This window comes from Panthera tigris, chromosome D4 (genome assembly GCF_018350195.1).
Source record: "Panthera tigris isolate Pti1 chromosome D4, P.tigris_Pti1_mat1.1, whole genome shotgun sequence".
Lineage (NCBI taxonomy): Eukaryota > Metazoa > Chordata > Mammalia > Carnivora > Felidae > Panthera > Panthera tigris.
This window is the reverse complement of record NC_056672.1, coordinates 10575472-10590035: the sequence shown is the minus strand read 5'-3', so window position 1 is coordinate 10590035 and position 14564 is coordinate 10575472. Positions and strand designations below refer to the sequence as shown.

At 44.0% G+C, this 14564-nt stretch overlaps 1 protein-coding gene across 4 annotated transcripts in view; it reads left to right on the top strand.

Annotated features, from left to right (window-relative positions):
* DOCK8 (dedicator of cytokinesis 8) overlaps positions 1–14564 on the top strand; it is a 226632-nt gene that overhangs the window by 189683 nt on the left and 22385 nt on the right. For all 4 annotated transcript variants that reach the window (XM_042964329.1, XM_042964328.1, XM_007077463.3 and 1 more), the window contains 9 exons: positions 1050–1146; positions 2536–2670; positions 3672–3824; positions 4914–5072; positions 5694–5794; positions 6572–6764; positions 12064–12207; positions 13434–13565; positions 14028–14162. In XM_042964329.1, coding sequence (XP_042820263.1) covers positions 1050–1146; positions 2536–2670; positions 3672–3824; positions 4914–5072; positions 5694–5794; positions 6572–6764; positions 12064–12207; positions 13434–13565; positions 14028–14162 — 1249 coding nt within the window. The remainder of the gene's footprint in view (positions 1–1049; positions 1147–2535; positions 2671–3671; positions 3825–4913; positions 5073–5693; positions 5795–6571; positions 6765–12063; positions 12208–13433; positions 13566–14027; positions 14163–14564) is intronic.

Below are 14564 nucleotides of genomic sequence, written 5' to 3'. Positions count from 1 at the left end.
CACTTTTCTTATGCAAACATTATCACTTGTACAATGAGAAACAATTCGTTGTTTGAGACCAGAGAGCCTAGCCTAAGCTTGAAAACATTTAAACCCCGGGGGAGATCTTGATTCTGAGCCCTCGGGGGTATGGAAGGAATGGTACTGCTCCCATTGCTGGGTGAGGAGGACTCAGGAACAGCTGGTGAACGTGGTCCAAGACTTGGGAGCTCACATCATCGTGCCCCAACTCCCGTGGCAACATTTTGGCCTCAGGAGCATCATGGGAAAATTAATTCTTCGCACTTCCCTTTCCTGGCCACTACATGTAGATGATACAGAATATCCCTTTCCAGCTTCACCTGGATTTTAGGAGAATTCATAAACTAGTGCCTAAAACGTTCTGGTTCCTCAAAATGAACCCTTGTGGAGAAGCAGCACCAGGCGATTTCCCATTCCCTAGTGGGTAATAACCAGTTTCATCCACAGGAATGCAACCTTGCTGCCCACTGGGGAGAAACAAAAGGCCCGCACTTGACTGAGCCACCCCAAGGTGGTCTTTGGGAAGTCAAGAGACTAACTCTTCCCGGCCCCAGTGCAGAAGCACCACTCTTTTCTAATCCAGCATTCAAGTTGTTTGCCAAGGTCACATCACACCTGGCCTCACTCCCTCTGGCTTGTGGTGGAGGCTTCCCTTGACTCACATCTAGAGATGGCTCTCATGCATGAAATACAAGAATGTCCCGAGCAATCGGATTGGCTAGCCCAGTTGCTAGTAGCAACCAATAATTGCTTTTCTACCCATTTGGTTATTTCTGTAATTGTCATCGTTATTCGTAATAGTGGGGCTGTGGATGACGTGGGGACTTTACCTAGAAAATCTTTTTAAGCAGGCCCTAATCTCAGACAGCACCCTCACTCCTTTTTACCTGTAGCCAGCTCCTTTGCTTTCACCCAGATGGACTCCTCAGAACATTTCTTTACGCCTTGGTGCATAGATTGCCATCACTGGAATATGGCTAGGTTTGATATGCGTTTTAATTTGACCTCCTTTTTTTTTTCTTCCTTAGAACAAAGGCAGAGTTAGATCAAGAAGCCTTGATCAGTGGCAATCTGGCTACAGAAGCAAATTTAATCATCCTGGATATGCAGGAAAACATTATCCAGGTGAGGACAACGTACATCTGATCTATTCACCAGGAATATGTTTACTGGACATTCGTAAGCAGTTCTTTATAGAACTGTTGTTTATTTGTTTGTTGATGGGTCAACTCCAGTTGAATTATGGTTGATGTCTAGTATGAGAGCTAAGATTATGACAGGACCAGATTAAAAAAAAAAAAAAAGATGCTAACTTTGCATAATGATGTCTGCTCGGGGCACGAATTGGTGAAGGAAAGTCAGTTGTACCATGACTTCGCCATCCCCGCTGCAGAAAAGTATAGAGTCACTGTGAACTTTGCAGAAATACAATTGGCCATCCTAATTTTATCTCCCAAGTGAATGTTTCCAAGAATTCGCAAGAAGTCTACGTGATAATGGGTTTTTCGTTAACCTGAGAAGTGAGTCCCCGTGTTTCCAGTGAGACGTCATTTATTTGAGTAGGTCCGGGGCCGCTTTTCTTAGCTAGGAAAAGAAGTATTGTTGAAACGCTGTTAAGCCTTCTAACACCAAAGCAATTGTTGTGGAAAAATAAAGACAGGAAGTATGTGATGTAAATATCACAAAAATAAAGACAAAAAGATACGAAAGATATCTTAAGTCTTTGGCATCATATTGATTATATCTTTATCCAACACTGCTTTGAGTGCTACATGCTTAATACCAATCCTCCAAATGTGGTTGGTTGGTTTGTTTTTAATTTTCAAGGAAATGACACTTATCTGTCATTATCTTGGGTGGTGGTAGTCTTGCTGTTCTATTTAGGACACCGCTGCCCCCGAGCAGCCCCTTTTTTACCGGGAGGCCCACAGTTGTGTTTGGAAACCCGCAAAGAAAGCTGCACCTTCTGTACAAAGAAAGAACATTCCAAGAGCTGTTGTCCAGGACGGGGGGAGGGGTACCTTATGACTTACTTAGCAGCCCAGAAGTAGGCATAAGTCCCAAACTATTGGGGAGGTTTTATTTTTTTTTTTTAATGCTTATTTATTTTTGAGAGAGAGAGCACAAGCAGGGGAAAGGCGGAGAGAGAGGGAGACCCAGAATCCGAAGCAGGCTCCAGGCTGTGAGCTGTCAGCACAGAGCCCAACAGACACGAGGCTCGAACTCACGAACCGCAAGATCATGACCTGAGCGGAAGTCAGATGCTTAAGTGACTCAGCCACCCAGTTGCCCCCGATTTGGGAGTTTGGGAATAAAGTCATTTGGAAATAGGTCTTCAACTGTCATGGATTAGTTGATGTGTGTGGCCACTTCCCAAACCCTTAACATGTTAGATAAAGAGAGATGAAATGAGCATCGCTGTGCTAATCGTCAAGAGTGCCTCCTTGTGTCTTCACCCCTCCGCTCACTGGCACCGCACAGGGATTCAGTGATGCTGTTCTTCCACTTCCCCAGGCAAGCTCGGCTCTGGACTGTAAAGACAGCCTGCTGGGAGGTGTCCTAAGGGTCCTGGTGAATTCTCTGAGCTGTGATCAGAGCACCACCTACCTGACTCACTGCTTTGCAACACTCCGGGCTCTCATCGCCAAGGTAAACATGCGATGCTTGTTTTCTGACTCTTAATTAAGAGCAGAGAGTCTCATCCAGCTTCACACTCCTCCCTACAGATGCACCAAAACCCACATGGTGTGGCGTTAAGCGACATTGAGGTAAAGGTTTTAAGTCCCCCTAAGAATGTTGAGAAGTCACCATCGAGAAGAAAACAGTGGCTCTCACACTGGAAATGTGCACAAAACTGTAGAAACTTGACATGTCCACTCACTGGAGACATGAGAGCAAAAACAATTGAGCACTTTTACTTTCCCCCTTTTTAATACCGTGTTTGAGTGAGATTAGCATCCTACACACGACTCCCATCAATCAGTAAGTCTTGCAAAATGTCATGTCCTAAAATGACATATTTAGAAATAAATTGCTCATAGCCTGAAGAATACAGATTTTCCTTACCTAAAATGGTCTAATGCAGTTTATCTTCTCCCCCTGTATTGGAAAAACCTCAGTACCTTCTTCATGGGATCTCTTCCATTTTTTTTTTTTTAAGTTTACTTATTTATTTAAGTAATCTCTACACCCAGCGTGGGGCTGGAACTCGAGACCCCGAGATCCAGAATTGCATGCTCTTCTGACTGAGCCAGGCCTTTTTTTTACACTCAGAAAGTAGAATTCCTCTGCTCTCCCCTGCGGATTATTTTCTCTTTCTTAGTCGCCAGTCATTCCCAGGGGGCCCCGTAAACTCAGGATAATTCCTTCAGCGTTGTGACGTTGTCCGCGAATGCAACCTGGCCCACACGATGCCATTGAATCATGCAGCCCTGATCTTAGTTGTGCCGTTCATAATTAAATCTGAAGTCGACTCCGTCGCTTCAATTCATCTTCTGACTCAAGGAGCTCGTTATCTTTCTGGAGCAGTGCGTGAGCTCCTCTGGGCTTTCTGCTTGTCCCGGCAGACGCGGCCTCCTTCAACAGGCACCCGTCCCAGAAAGCATATGAAGGTGCCGAGTGACGCCTCATGGCCCCTGTGTCTCTCCTAGTTCGGGGACCTGCTGTTTGAGGAGGAGGTGGAACAGTGTGCAGACCTGTGTCAGCGAGTGCTACATCACTGTAGCAGCAGCATGGACGTCACGCGGACCCAAGCCTGTGCCACCCTCTACCTCCTCATGAGATTCAGCTTTGGAGCCACCAGCGTAAGAGCCCAGACCGGCCGGGGGCCCCGGAGTCAGTAGAGGAAGTCAGTGCAAAGCCCTGGTTGAGGGGGAGGTGGTGGGATTGCCGTGTACTCGTGTCCCTCGTGAAAGAAAACAATCCACGACGTAGATGGGTAGCAGAGCTGAACTTGTGACCCGAAACGAACATGAAGACCGATGATGCAGTGGCTTCCATCTGTGTGTTTCAGTGTAAAAAAGGAGTGAATGTATGTAGGCTAGAAGTTGGCTTCTGTGGAAAGAAATACAGCAGGCAGGTTAGGAATTCAGAAGCGTTTGTCTGGTTTCCCAGTTCTGCTGAGTGGTGCCAGAATGACCTGCGGAAGAGGGTTTGAAATGATCAGTGTCATCTACACTGGCTTTTAATTGCAGCTTGGCAGCCATTGGAATTCGGCCTTAATGGGGAACCATCTCCCTTTACTTTAGTTTATCTAGATTTTGGTATGTTCTTTGGGAACTTACGTTTGTGGTCCTGTTAATGAATATGCTCAAGAGATATTAAAAGATAAATTCGCCCCTGGGGAAAAAAAGCAGCCCCCCCACACACACACACACACAAAATATGTTAGGCATAACCATTTGAAATATTTAGGACATTCCTCAGGGGCTCCCAGGATGGCTGTATTTTTCCATAGGGCTAGAAAGGAGGGAGAAACAGAAAGTCTCTGCCTATCCAGAGTCCAAAAGCTCAGAAAACGTGGCCATGGAGATCCTGTTCCTGTCTGCAGTTTATGTAAAGTCCCCGGAAGAAGAATCTTGGCACAAAAGCATACATCTTTGAGACCCGGCTTTGCAGGCACCTTCCTGCCTTGCAGCATGGAGGCCATCCAGTCCTCGATGAAAATTTAAAGGGAGCTGACAGATTTATGTCACAGCAGTATCCATTTAAACCATTTAAGCAACAGTATGAATCTTGTAAAGTATAGCTCACATTTCATTGAGGGAAAAGGAAATGACGGAGACGGGGTGACAGAAACACTGGGGAGTTATTGGTGTCTGGCTCCAATGCCTTCCACGATCTCCTAGCCCCGTGCCTCTTATTTGTCCCATCTCGTCTTTTTCCTGCTGCAGAACTTTGCCAGAGTAAAGATGCAAGTAACCATGTCTCTGGCATCTTTGGTGGGCAAAGCACCAGACTTTAATGAGGAGTACCTGAGAAGATCCTTGAGGACGATCTTGGCCTATGCAGAAGAGGACACGGCCATGCAGGCCACTCTTTTCCCCACCCAGGTAGACAGAAGAGCGTGCCTGGTCTCATGCATGGGTCCGGGATCAGCCGATTATAGGCTTGTGTATGTGTACGTGTGTGTGTGTGTGTGTGTGTGTGTGTGTGTGTGTACTAGGTAATTATATAACATATAATATATAATTATATAACAGTTCTATATTATACATAAAATATGTAAGTATTATGTGTACATATGTATTTAATACATAACATTACACACATATGAAACCTAAGCTGAAGTCCTAAACTGTCTCCTATTTGGTATAAAAAAATAATAATAATAAATAAAAAAAAAAACACGCTGACGTTCCAGAGTACAGTTTAGGGCTTTTCAGGTTGCAAACGAAAGTTCAAGTTCATTTAAAGAAAAAGAGGGCGGATAGTATAAGGATTCAGGGCCAATTCATGGATCCCAAGCGCCAGCTCACATCTGAGCCTCAGAATCATTTGGACCTGCAAAGATGAAGGCCACAGAGGGTCCATCTAGACTCCCCTACACCTGTGAGCTCTGCTCCCATAGAGAAGAACGTTTATGGTTTCCCCTTGACCTTCCAGAACAGCCCCTCACTTGTTGCTATGGATTACAAAGCCAGGATTATTTAGAGGTATACACTGTTTTTCAGGTGGAGGAACTTCTCTGCAATCTGAACAGCATCTTATATGACACGGTAAAAATGAGGGAATTTCAGGAAGATCCTGAGATGCTTATGGATCTCATGTACAGGTAAATTTTTCTGATAAAACCAAAAGGTGTCACTTGAGGGTCTAGGGTTTGTTCCTATGGAGTTCTCATTGGTGTCATTAGCATAAGCCATGTGGGTACACTCTTTTGGATGACATCCAAAAGCGTATATACAAATTGGTAGAAATTAATCATGCAGAGTGGGTTGGTCCATGCACACGTTTTTAGAAATATGTCCCTAATTTAAAGTGAGGTATCTTTTACAGCAGTATCTTCTACTTACCAAAGAATGAGAGAAAAGAACTATCTTTTTGTCATATGAATTATTTTCCATATGTTTCCCCCCCCCCAATTATATTTAGACATACGTGTACAGTTGTATTTAGAAATCATATTTTATTTTATAGTTTGACGCTTTGTTTTATGGTCCTTGTTCAGGAGAAACTACTCATAGAAATAAATGTGTTCTGATGTGAGGTCATAGAAGGGTAGTACTTTTGTCTTCTGTTATTATTTTGAGAGAAAGGAAAGAAAAGGAAGGAAAGTGCTAGAGATCTGTTAAAATAGACACCATTTTTTTAGGCCTTTTTCTTCCCTATAAAACTTCAATTAAATGCCGTTTCTTGGGGTCCAGCCCACCCTACCTCTGGAATGAAGACAGCTGGACTGATAAATGTTTGGGGTTTTTTCTCTCATTTTCTGAACATGTTGGGGGAAACTCTTGGGATGGGGGGATTCCTGGGGGAAACAGTGGCATCCACAGCAGAAGAACAGTGTCATTAGCCAGCTGTCCCTGAAACCTTCCCAATATGCCCTCAGAATTGCCAAAAGTTACCAGACATCTCCCGATCTGCGGCTGACCTGGCTCCAGAACATGGCAGAGAAACACATGAAGAAGAAGTGCTACACGGAGGCCGCCATGTGCCTGGTGCACGCGGCCGCCTTGGTGGCCGAGTATCTGAGCATGCTGGAGGACCACAGCTACCTGCCCGTGGGCAGCGTCAGCTTTCAGGTGGGGGACAAGCTCAGCCTTTCCTTTAGGGCAGGGGTTCTCACCTGGGGGGAGCAGTCTTGCCTCCAACCCCAGAAGGCATTGACAGTCTCTGAAGACATTTTTGGCTGTTACAAGTGGGGGTTACCTCTGACACCTATAAGCCAAGGTTGCTGCTGAACATTCTATGATGCATATCAGTTCCCACCACAAAGAATCATCTGGCCCCAAACATCAATCAGTGGTGCCAAGGATGAAAGCACCCTGCTTTAGCAAATTACATTTGCCTCTTCTAATCGCTTTACCATCTCGTTTGGGGTATCTGTTAATTGTTTACAATAAATGTGGAGTTGATAGGCCCCGTACACATTCCCAAACACTCAGATCCATGATTACATTTGACCCTCCCCATCAACCCGTGAAGCCGGCACATAGGCAAGGTGTTATTACTCCCACTTTACAGATAAAGACACTGAGACAGCAGTTTCTCTTTTTCTCGTTTAAGCTCTTTCTCAAAGACTTATAGTTGGTGCAGTACACGGACACCTGTGAAAGTACTTTCCAAACACGGGAGAAATGATTTCCCTCGTGGCCCGTTCATTTGATCAGATGCCCCAAGTCTGTAGCGTCCCACACGTTAGTCCCAAATCAAGGAAGAACCACATCGACCCGGGAAGAGAAAAAAGGAGCTGAATCAGTACTTTCTTGGGATAATCTGAATATGACCCATAGTTAGCAAAGGAAAGTGGTCTACCAGGCCTGAAAGTTGGCTCGGGCTACAGTGCTCGGTGGTCACTTGGACAGCTTCTGCCGAACAGTTTAATACGGTCTTTAGAGAAAACAAAAGTTTTATGAGTACCTTTTTAAGAGACACCTAATTTGCAGAAATGACTCTCCTTGAAACCATGAACAATATAGTTCAGTAATAGAGCCCTTTTCAAGCCAGACTCGCAGTCATTTACAAGTGTATTATCTTTGCTTGAATCTACGTGACTGATTTTATAAAAGGCTTTTTTCCACTATTGTTCTTCAACACAATTCTGTCATGGCTGTGTGAACCAGAGGGAGAGGACAATTCAGAACATCTTCCCTAGGCTTCGAGAAGAAGTCCCTGGAACTGTCGCTGGGGGGCCGGGAGCTTCGGATTTTCTAGAACTCTGTTCACCTCTTCACCTGTTTGCTTCTTATTATTAGCCCCTCTTTCCTTATGGCTTTTGATAACAATGCTATTTATTCTAACATTTTATTCTCAGCAAATAAACTCTATGCTCAATTCAGAAATGTTTGTCATAAAAGCCAAAAGGGAAATTCTTATCCAAAAATCATAAAAATATCACATCTGATTTTCATTCACATAACAGTGAAGAAAGCTATAAAAATCATTGTGGAGGTATCTGCTTCTTTCATCACATTCATTTTGGCCATTTGATATTATCAAGGATAAATATTATAAGTGCTACTCTTTCAGTTCCCGGAAAATCTTTAGGTGTTTTACTTAATGTTGAATTTTGTCACCCTCCTTTCATGTTTCATTAACTGAACTACTTCTTAACATTCTTCTCTGCCTTTTTCACAGTTACTATGTATTTTTTATTTTTTTTTAATGTTTACTTATTTTATTTGACAGAGGAGAGAGACGCAGAGAGGATGAGAGTCTCAAGCAGGCTCTGCAATGTCAGTGCAGAGCCCCATGCAGGGCTCTAACCCATGAACCATGAGATTATGACCTGAGCCGAAATCACGAGTTGGATGCTTAAATGAATGACTGAGCCACCCAGGCGCCCCCCAACAGTCACTGTATTTTATTTGCTATTGTTCACTTAAGTTTTAATGGCATTTCATGATTGACTTTCATGTTTGGTAAGCTTAATAATTCTAATTTCACCTAGAATTCAGTTGATGTGCTTATAATAAGCTATGCCAAGGCAAGATAGAATAGTTATTCTAGAACCAACAGAATTCCACATCTCTTCCGCATGGGGGCAGATAGCTCTATTTCTCATACATCCATATCCATTCATTTTATTCTTCTAGATGATACTGAGCATTTATTGTGTCTTCGTGAACTTTACGTTCTAGCCAGGGAGAGCAACATCAGATTCCTTATTTGATTCCTTATTGATTCCTTATTCCTTACTGATTCCTTATTCGATTCCTTATTGAACTACCATTATGATAAATGTGATAAAGAGGTATAAGATGCTGGGAGTGTTTATAATGTGACCTAACCGGGGGATTGTGAGAAGCTCAGAAGGACCAGGAAGGGGAAGGCAGAAGGAACTGTGAAGTATGAGGTCCTCATGGTGCACAGAATATGGTGAGATAGGTGTTCTCAGCTGGGGAAGAAGAGCCAAATTGTGTTCCTGCCTATGAGCCAATTGCTTTCTCTCAAGGAACACATACCAGATCTTTTTGGAAACGTATGCTTGCGAGTGACAAATACCTAGCCTAGACCGACCTTAGGTGGAAATGGAATTTATCAGCTTGCCTAAGGGAGGTGAGCAGTAAGCAGCACCTGCCAAATTGGAAGGAAGGCCCCAAACCATGTCATCAAACTTCAGTGGCATCACTGCTTCCTGTCTCTGCTTTCCCTTATGTCGACTTCATTGGGCAGACGTTTCCCATACTCGCTTAGGTTAAGGCCTTCCCTGGTTCCAGACCAAGAGAATAGAGAGATGGTTCATGGCTAGCAGGTCCCAAGAAAGTCTCAGTGGATCTTATTGGTTCTGACAGGGTCACGTGTTCATCCCTGAACCAATCGTAATGGCTAGAGAGATGGAAAGCTCTGATTGGCTGGACTAGAGCGGAGGGCTGCGCCGGGAGTATGGTTCCTTAGTTTGCAGAAAGATGAAGGACAGCGTTAACCACAGATGTCCAGAGCTGATTTTTTAAATACTGTGTGCTTTAGTTTTCAACCTTGTTCTTCTCCAGTAGAATTGAATTTTTGGAAAAGAATTACAAACCGGAGATAGATAAATCTGTGCAAGGAAAATAACCTTGAGGCCACTGAATTCCAAGGCCCTGAGATCGTTGAAATTCTATGCCCCAGAGAGCAGTGTTTATTCCACAAACGTAGATATGGATACATTCTCAGATGCTGCTGTTACTTCTGCCTCCCTGATTCCCAAGCCAGGAAAGGCTGCCAGAATCTTTTTCCTCTGATTACAGCTAACAAAGCTACTTTACTTCAGATCTGTTCCTGTCCCTGTAGAAAATTGCATACAGTTCTAATAGTACTCACTTCTTGAGTTATTAGATTCTTGTAGCAGAATCCCTTGTACCTTCTGTTATTCCAATCTGGAAACATCATAATAGAAAGACCAGGTTTGGAAAAAGACTGGCTCAAGAGATTCTGAGAGTCTCCTATATTCCTAAAACTGCAGTACAGTCTGGGATGTGAAGATACAGGACCGTGACAGCTCTCTTCTGTGATTGCTAAGGTTGAGTCCCTTGATCTTGCTAGCCAGGCGAGGAGGCAGGCAGATTTTTCTTCTCAAGCCAACTCTGGTCAGTTAGTAGCAGCCGACTGGAATGCTATGCTGGAAAAAATTTTGAGACTACAGTTGACCCTTGAACAACATGGGGTACCCCCCACATAGTCAAAAATCCACATGTAACTTTCACTCCCCCTAAACTTAACTACTAATAGCCCCCTGTTGAGCAGACACCTTACTGGTCACAAAAACAGTCAATTAATATGTATTTTGTATGCTATATTTATAATATATTGTATCCTTACAATAATACCTAATTTTTCCTTAATTTCTTCTTGGTATCTCTAAGCCACATGGTTTGTGAGTCTTTTCAAATTGTTGCAAATCTCAAAAATTTTTCGAATATATATTTTTTAATGCGCCTAAGTGGGCTGGTGCAGTTCAAACCCACTGAACCACAGTTCAGTGGTGCTATAATTGATTAGTTATGCCTGCTATGAGTGTAGGAATAGAAAAGAGTGGCGTGTGTGCTACCTGTTTGCAATCTCTAAGCTGGGAGGATTTCCCAAGTCTTTTATGCTCTATGTGCATTTCTTCCACAGCTGTGAGGTTGAAAAAAACGACTCTTAAGATGTCAAGAGTGAGAGTCACCGCAAGGACCAGAGAGGGGCTGAGGCGAGAGAGGCACACAAGGATCAGAATTTAAGGAAGCACTCACTCTTAGAGTCACACGAGTTCAGAGTCATTACTTACAGGACCCTGAGAGTGAATGCCTCCCTGAATTTTGTGCTCTTGGTTTTTTCGCTTGGTTCACGCTGGCCCTGGTTACTGTACTCCCCGCTGGAGACTTTAAACTCTATGGTTTGTGTAAAGGGAAAGCTGTATATAGGAACAAAATGAGCGAAAACAACAGTAACTGCCACATTGCCATAAACCCGTCCACAGAGAGGACATTCTCACTTGCTGTTATAAGATGGTTCACCTGAAAGTCAAGTCAGTAGCATTGTACTCCAGAGGTTCACCTGGCTATGGAAACAAGGAGTCTAGCTAACTGTTAATTGGCCTTTGCTTTTATTTTTTTTTAATGTTTATTTATTTTGGGGTGAGAGAGAGAGGGAGAGGGAAAGAGAGAGAGGGAGAGAGAGAGAGAAAGAGAGAGAGAAAGAGAGAGAGAGAAAGAGAGAGAGAGAGAGAGAGAGAGAGAGAGAGAGAGAGAATCCCAAGCAGGCTCCATGCCCTCAGCACAGGGCCCGGTCCCTCAAACCATGAGATCATGACCTGAGTCACAACCAAGAGCTGGGCGCCTAACCGACTGGGCCACCCAGACACCCCTAGCCTTTGCCTTTTAAAAGCCATGACCCCAGGACGTCTGGGTGGTTCAGTCAGTTAAGCATCTGACTCTTGATTTCAGCTCAAGTCATGATCTCCCAGTTTGTGAGTTTGAGTCTCTGTGCAGACAACGTGGAGAGTGCTTGGGATTCTCTCTCTTCCTTGCTCTCTGCCCCTCCACTGCTCCCTGGCTCATGCTCTCTCGCAAAACAAATAAATTAAAAAAAAAAAAAACATGACCTCTGCTGGGTGTCCCATAGGGTCGTTTCACAAAAGTAACTCAACCATTGTTACGTCGAGGTACGTGTCCTTTACGTACATCCTGATGGTTAAAAAGAAAAGACGACTGTAAGTTTCGAAGACCAGTTGCTCAGTGTACTTTCGACATGAATGGCAGCCAGAGCCTCCTCTGGGTAGAATTACAGACCTTGTAAAATCACAGGCTGGGTGAGGATCTTTGAACGTGGGCTGCCTCGTTGCTGCCTCGTGGGTCCCTGTGGTACCTCTCCTTAGCGTGGCTTCCCCGTCCTCCGGGCTTATAGTGCGATCTCTTTCAGAATATTTCTTCCAATGTGCTGGAGGAGTCTGCGGTCTCTGATGACACCTTGTCCCCTGACGAGGACGGTGTGTGCTCGGGCCGGTACTTCACCGAGAGCGGCCTGGTGGGCCTCCTGGAGCATGCGGCTGAGCTGTTCAGCACGGTCAGTGCCTACAGAGACCCCGGGGCCTCCCTGCGGACCGAGCGCCTCGTGAGATGCAGCCTTACCACCGAGCCAGGCACGCCTGGTGCCGGGATGCTCAGGGGGCGGGGTGGCCCCCGGATGACTTTGACATATGCAAATTGCATCAGCTCTCCAGGTAGCTGAGAAAGCTTTCATCACTGCGGTATTCCGGTCCTCATGGCAGGCTCTTTGCCTGGGCAACAGCATCCCTGCATTATTTCCATTTTAACAGGGTGGAGGTTAGGCTGCAGAGAGGTGAGATGACCCGCCCAGGGTTACACCGCAAATGACGAGGTGGGTTCTCACCCCCTCGTTTTCCCTCTCATGGAGATAAACGTGGGGGCAGAGCCTCTGGGAAGAGAGGGAAGGAATAGATCGACCGTCTTCCTTCTTGACAACTGGGTGATCCTCAAGTTTGTCACAAACCAGGACCAGCTCGGAGAATTGTGGGGGCCCACACCGCTGAGACTCCCCCCATTCCCCTAGTCTGGGTCTAACCACCCCTAATAAGAGAAAAAAAAAAGGTAGATGAAGTCCGTGAGATTCAGGGCAGGGAAGAAAGTCTCTTGCCCATTTTTATTCTGATAATCCCTCACTGCCCCCAGTTTTTAAGCCGTGTAAATATCTAATACATCACTGTGTTTCGCTGATCCAATTTATGTTTATCTTTATATTTTTCTTTCTTTTCTGCTTTCATTTCTAAGTTCCTACCCTACGCCCTCTATGTATTTTAATTATTGTTTTACTATCTTTTCTTTTTTCTGCTTTCCATTTCAGGATTCAGAGAAAGTGCAGTATACCTCTGTTTTATTCTTAAAATGCAAGAAAGTGAACTAGTTAGAACCCTACCAGCTCCTTTCAGGCATGCGTTGAACATTGGGCTACAGAGTGGCCCCTGATGACATTTAAACACTCTGAAGCTGTCTTCCTGAATAGTTAGTTCCCTGCAGCCAATCTCCTGTCTGTTTTTATCCCTTGAAAACCCTTTTTCCCAGTTAACATCATCATAAAGGACCATTTAGCATGTGTCTAGTTCAGTGTGAGCGCTCCAGCCATTCCAGAGAAGCTCAGACATCACTCCTGCTCTTAAAATATCGTGGTGCCAATTAGTAATCCGTTCTCGGGCACTTACTGAACTCTGAATGTTCTTCTTAACTTGCCAAGGGATTAAATTCTTTTTTTCCTCTTCTTCTTCTCTTTCCAAGGGAGGACTGTACGAGACAGTTAACGAGGTCTACAAGCTGGTCATTCCCATCCTGGAAGCACATAGAGACTTCCGGAAGCTGACCTCCACACACGACAAGCTACAGAAGGCTTTTGACAGCATCATTAGCAAGGTAGTTGGGGACCCTGGCCAGTGGGTCCTGTTACCTGGCAGCAGGTGACCCTGTCCCAGAGATGCTTAGCCTTGCTTCCTCTCCAGGGAGGGATTGGCCCGGAGCACATCATTACTGTACCTCTCACCTACTAAATGGAGAGGGCCTGGTAATAGACAGAGGACCAGAGTGCAGACTGTGAAAGAAAGCAGCTTGAATTACTTTACAACCAGGAAACGTGAAAATCCTTTAAATTCACTTAAAATAAGTCCTAGAAATCTTTTGTGGCATTTTGATTGTTATTATTTCCAAAGTTTATTCCATAAACATTACATTTTTTTTTAAAGGAGTGATTTTGGTTTATGTTAGCCATAGGAATAAAATGCTTTGTAACACAACAGTGAAAGACTCCTGCCCTTTCCAAACCAGTAGATCTTCGAGAATTTCCTAGCTAAAAAGAGGCTTTCTTATTTTGCTCATTAGGGTCATAAGAGAATGTTTGGAACCTACTTCCGAGTTGGTTTCTATGGATCCAAATTTGGGGATTTAGATGAGCAGGAATTCGTTTACAAAGAGCCTGCAATTACCAAGCTACCTGAGATTTCTCACAGACTAGAGGTAAGAAAAGTGCTTGACATTATATACTTCACAAAAGCAAGTTAAAGTGGGTTATTACAAAAAAAAAAGAGTTATGGATTCATCGTTGATCTGTATAAAACTTTTCCACATTGCATTTATAATATGAAGGTATTAGGTGAGGTCATAAGGTAAAGCAGGATTTGGATAAATTTTCCCTAAGATTCTGTGTATGTTTATCAAAGTTTATAAATTTATATGGCGATTATTTATTTTCAAGACTATCTAAAAGCCACTTGTTGTCACGTGCTTTCTTATAATTCTTTTGAAATTTTAGTAATAGTTTTTCAGTATGAAGATTTTTTTTATTTTTTATTTTTTTAATGTTTATTTATTTTTTAGAGAAGGAAACAGAGCATGAGTGGGACAGGGGCAGAGAGAAAG